Below are 5603 nucleotides of genomic sequence, written 5' to 3'. Positions count from 1 at the left end.
ATATATATATATTTGTTGATAGAACTATATATATATAGTTATTATTTCTAATATTATAACAGTAATAATTATAATTATAGAGCAGTAATTACAAATCAACTTTTTCTCAGTGAAAATAATTTTTGTAATGATATATACTATAAAGGAAAAGAAAGGGAGAATACAGTTTTGAATATAATTTAAATAATTAGGTTGCAATTTCGTTTGGAAATTAAATTGATTTAATTTCCCGTTTCTACTAATATAGTTTAATTTTAAACTTGACTCAATTAACTTTTCATCTTTTTCTAAGAATTAGAAAAGTATGAAGAGTAAGTTAAACCGAAATTAAAATTTAATCTATTGATAGAATCGAGCATTAATAATGCGATAAAATAATGCGAATATCGTTTGTTAATGTGCTTAGCAGTGCTATTTGACAATAAGCGATAACGCGGTAAATATCAGCATAACTTAAGCGTATCAACTGCAAAAATAAATACTTCGTCTTGTTAAATAATCAAGAGCATGAAATGGCTGTGCCATTTAACATTGATTAAGCGTAAGTCCGATGATTAGTCGAGTTACAAGTCGTTTGATTAAAGATTTAAAGAAAATTGGTCAATATAAATTCATACCAAATTAAACTACTCTAATCTTCGCTTCTCTGTGCTTCACTGAAAATTGAAAAACAAGCAGATCATCATGTGGTGCACCGCTTAATACATTTTTTTTTATTTGTATCTTTAATAAAAGCGCGGGAGGACAAGATATAAATTAAACAGGGATAATAAAAAAAAACAGAGTAAAATAATAGTAAAGTAATAGTAAAGGGATTCAAAACATAACGTGAGAGGTAGCTATGTTATTCGAGGAAAAAAACAGCGTTTTTCAAATAAAAATGAATTTTTAAGATATTTTATATATCTTCATAAATCTTACACATATTTTCAATAATTTTAAACTAAGGATTTGAAAAACACTGTGTCAGAAATTAGAAAATTCCATACTTGAACAAGAAACAAGCTGGGAAATCTCATAATTACCTCTATATGTCACTAACTAGAAAAGTAATAAATGAATATAGCGGGATGAATGGATGAATGATGAAATGTACTAAATAAAGCGCTATTTGAAACTACGAAGCAGATTCGGAAAGGTTAGAAGCATTTCGTCACGTGGTCTCCATAGTCCCCCATACAATTGCTCCCATCTAAATGAAAAATTAATAGTACAATTATAATCGTGATAGAAACAATGGTATCTACGTAATGCGTTCGTGAAACGCTTCATTGCGCTGCTAACGTAATTTGTGACACCTGTTCAGATTATTGTGCGGTGACCCGTGAATGGAGCGTCGCACTTGACGTAAAAGTGTAGAATAATTATTTCAACCTTCTAAGACATACACATACAGCTACTTCTGTAATGATATCCCTATCAAAATTCTATCATAATTCATGCTAAAATATAATTGGAAGCGATTGTTTACGTTTGTAATTGGCTACGCAAGTACATAAATTAATGCTAATTATCTTCGATCAATGCTAATTACTTCTAAAACACTTTTTTCATTCTTAAAAGTACATTTTTTTGTTCTGTATAGGCTACTTGAGCAATAATGAATATTATTAATCATATCGACATCGCGGTATCCTTTTATACTTACTCCTATCGATGTTGCGTTGCAGATGCGCAGCTACGCGATGTCTAGCGTCATTGAACTCCAGATGCAACCCGAGTCGCAACAACGTCGGATTTTGTTCTACCAATTGTGTGATTTCCATCTCAATTTTGTTACCCAATACTTGTGACCTCTGAAAAATAATGCGAATATTTCGTTAGATCTTATTATCGCTATTCTTGCAGAAAATATTTGTGCACGTAAGTTTATATGACAATCTACCTGATTCGAACATCGGAATTCTTCGATTGATTTTGTTTTAAGGAGGGATCTGATCAGCCTTACTATCACAGGCGGGCTTATGAAATTTGTTTCCACACTAAAGAAAAATATTTTTTTACATTAAAGCAATGAGAAATTAACAACATAAATTTGATGCATAAAATATATCGTTTTGTGCATACTTGAGTACTCTGAGTGTCGAATTCTTCTCTATGGCATCGGCTAGTCGTTGCGCGGTCTTGTCATTGAGTCCAACGTTGGTTAAACTTAACGATTCGAGATGTGTGTTCATTTCCAAACCTTCGAATAACTGCATGAATTTTTCGTCTGAAATATTCTGTAACAAAACCAGCGTTAATTTAGCATGAAACATAATTCTCTTCTTACAATAAGTATAATCGATGATACTTACTTTAATATTGTTCCAATTTAAATCAGTTAGAGAGGAATCATCGTCTCGCACTTGTTTAATGGTAGCGTCAACGTCTGTATCATTAGGCGGTTCCATCGGATAAATTTTCGGTTGACTAGCCTTCGTCACACCGTCCCAACCAAGTCCGACTGGCTGTCCAGAATTCAGTAGAGACGCGTGATACTGATCTTGATTCATCATAGAATGAAATCCAAGAATAGCTGGATGGAAAAGATAGTCTCGATTATTTATCTTTCTATTCTGATACAAAGGGCTTTCAGAAAAGATCAATTTTCTTACCAGCAAGATCAATGATTTCTTCTTGGGTGGCAGCTGAAAGCGCTTGTTCATACTCTTCACCAAGATCTATCGCGATCTGCTCGTCTGCCTCCTTTTCTTTCGTGTTGTCTTGTGGCGGAGGTACCCACTAAAACAAATAAATAATATTATATTATATGATGTATATATAATTCGCTTACTAATATATTATGCAAAATTTATTTTATTAGTATTATTCAATTAGACTATGGCGGAAAAACTTTTATGAAAATCTACAATACAATCTGTGTAGATTGAGACAAGATCTTAAAAATTATTAGTTTATCGTAAATATTCATAGTGGAGCTGCGATATTTGTATAAAAAAACCTAGAAATCTTCCACCCTCAAATAACGCCATTCTATGTACCACTAGGAATATCTATGAAAAGTTAAGAATTTTTAAGATCTTGTCTCAATATATGTAGTTTTTCTTTTTGTAAATTTTTTTTTCACCAGGAAATGTTGACTTCAGCTCTTTTATATTTCTTTTCCAACTATAACCTCAAATTTAGGCTTCAAGACTAGGATTACTTAACTATCATCCATATATTTCGCTGTGTTGATAGAAAAATAACATAAATAAAAAATTAGCATTTTTTAGATAATAAAAAAAAATAAATCAACTCTAAAAATTAATATATTCTTGTAGAAAAGACACATTTGTACAATAGCTAATTTATATGGAAAAGTGCACAACTCTAATAAAGAGTGAAATTGACATGACACTAAAGTTGCAATGTTCAAATTTGAAAAATTCATGAAATAATTTCAAAGAATACATTCTAATTAAAAATATAACATGGAAAGAAAATCAAGTTATAGAAATTGTATATTAATTACTCTAATTAAAACATTTCTAATTAAAACATTTTATAATTAAAACATTTAGAATTTCAAAAAGACTCTACTGAAAAGTTTCTAATTTTGAGATGTCATTTTTCTGCCAATGCAACGATTTGTGGGACATTACCGATACTCACTTTCTTGCCCCTAATTACACCAGGTACATATGGCTTCAGTTCTGGAATATCAGGTGTCTCTAAAGCTTGTTTGTTGATATGCTCAATGAGCTTCTTGCGATTCAATGGCCCTGTAGGACTTTTATTGCATTCATAACTGCAACGTTGTGAGGGCGGCATAAAACTGTCCTATATAAATGTAATATAGATTCAGTATCCCAAAGGAAATAAATATAATAAAATAAATATAATAAAACAGTATTTTTAAGTAAACAGACTTACATCAGGATCCACTTCCTTGGCCAATATATTGAGCTCCTCTGGCGTAAGCTCTGCCAGCAGTTGATCCACGTCAATGTCATCATACTCGCTCAGATCCTTGCCGTACAGCTTGGCCGCTGTCGTCATGGTGGTTGTCTTGGTCGATGAAGAAGTCTGTAAATCATCCCATGGTGACTGGTCAACAACTGAGTGTCTCCTCGACATTTTACAAAATTCTAGCCTATTCCCGATAAACTATTCTGTATTATTCGCGCAGAAATTAAGTATTATCTCAACTAATTTCTCCCTCTCAAATCTCATGCAATAATCATTCAGTGATAAGCGGTCAAGACAATACAATCGCGTGATAAAACGTTTCTGCGGATAGCGATCTCAGTAACGCGAGCAAAGAGAGGGAAGGCTGTTATCGACGTCTTGTGCTAATTATCACGGCGCCCGTCGGTCGACCGGAATCAATTATTCAAAGGGCGCGTTGTCGGCGAGGGTACAAAAGGCCGTCGACACGGACCGCGCCCGCTCCGCGAGGGTCGTCGACGCGACCGACTTCTCTTATCACGGAGGCGTTATCAGCCAGAGCAGAGCCGGCCGTTCGATCGCGATCGACTGATTCAAACGTATCGATGTGCCCGGCGTTTAAATTCGGCGAGCGTCCAACGTGGCTGATGCCCTCTGACCCAGATAATTCAGGATCGATTTTCATTGACAAGTTGCGTGCCAAAATTAACGGCGATGATGTCAATCTCGACCGAAACGACCCGGCCGACGGGCCCCGTTTCGGGGGCTTACTCGATGACGCGTCGCGGTGTCACTGCGGATGGGCGTACCGTGTGCCGTCACCCGTCGTGTGGATGCAAGAATTCAGAGACCGCTCCGGAGGAGCCTCACCTGCCTCACGAATCTCACGTACACGGGATCACACTCTGAAATCTAATATTCACAGACGCGAACGTCCCACTATTCTCACTGATGACACTGACCAGCCCACCAGCGGCAGCGCCCTTTAATGCAGACAACGCGATTGCGCGACGACCGATCCTGCGTCTGATAAAACTTGTCCAGATTCCAGAATTCTCAAACGGGAGGCGTGACGATTTTTATTCTCGTTTAAACGGATGTAAACAAGGGGTTACTGTCTCTGTTCTCTGGATGCAGTTACGGAGACGGATGCGATTTTAACTGTGTGTCAACTGGCGACAACTTGGACAACTGCACTATTGCACGCGACGCTGGAAGATGTTACGACGAATGGAGTATATCGAGTATACCTTGAAGTGAAAGCGGGAGATTTGAAGTGACGTGACAACAAGTAATAGTCGTATTACACGAATATAGATGCCTTTCAGAAATAATATTGAATGTTTAACGTTTAAACAGTGTTAAAACAATGTTAAATTATAATTATAATTTGTATAATTTTAATTTATATAATTATAATTTGAGTTATTTCTAATCATTTTTAGATCCACCGCTCTTTAATATACATATGTCATTAATTTAACTAATAGCGTCATTAATTAAACAATTTAATTTTTAAAAATATAAATTTGATTCAAATTAATTTTATTATTTATTAGTTATAAATGTACGTGAATAATATTTAGTTTGAATTTAATCACAGAAATGGATTGATTAAACTTTTACACATGAAAGTTAAAAAATAACAAAATATTGTTTCAATCAAGAGTTTTGTCATTGCTTCTTTGATGCCTAATAATAAATGAGAGACGAAAATATACATATTATTT

General features: G+C 34.6%; 1 protein-coding gene across 14 annotated transcripts in view; it reads right to left on the bottom strand.

The window, feature by feature from the left end:
- Window positions 1-5603, bottom strand: part of LOC108694414 (tropomodulin) — a 72331-nt gene that overhangs the window by 21323 nt on the left and 45405 nt on the right. For 12 of the 14 annotated variants that reach the window (XR_001932078.1, XM_018203869.1, XM_018203862.1 and 9 more), the window contains 7 exons: window positions 3859-4011; window positions 3598-3765; window positions 2598-2724; window positions 2298-2518; window positions 2068-2222; window positions 1886-1982; window positions 1649-1796 (listed from right to left, as the gene is read on the bottom strand). Coding sequence is in view for 13 of the 14 variants with exons in the window: in XM_018203869.1 (XP_018059358.1) it covers window positions 1649-1796; window positions 1886-1982; window positions 2068-2222; window positions 2298-2518; window positions 2598-2724; window positions 3598-3765; window positions 3859-4011 (1069 nt within the window). In the remaining variant the exon portion in view is untranslated. Of the gene's footprint in view, window positions 1-1648; window positions 1797-1885; window positions 1983-2067; window positions 2223-2297; window positions 2519-2597; window positions 2725-3597; window positions 3766-3858; window positions 4078-4743; window positions 4943-5603 lie in introns of those variants that run through there. The other 2 variants (XM_018203872.1, XM_018203874.1) reach the window with 2 other exon arrangements.

This window comes from Atta colombica, unplaced genomic scaffold (genome assembly GCF_001594045.1).
Source record: "Atta colombica isolate Treedump-2 unplaced genomic scaffold, Acol1.0 scaffold12, whole genome shotgun sequence".
NCBI classification, from domain to species: Eukaryota; Metazoa; Arthropoda; class Insecta; order Hymenoptera; family Formicidae; genus Atta; species Atta colombica.
Note: the sequence above shows the minus strand (reverse complement) of the source record. Positions and strands in the feature narration are given on the sequence as shown.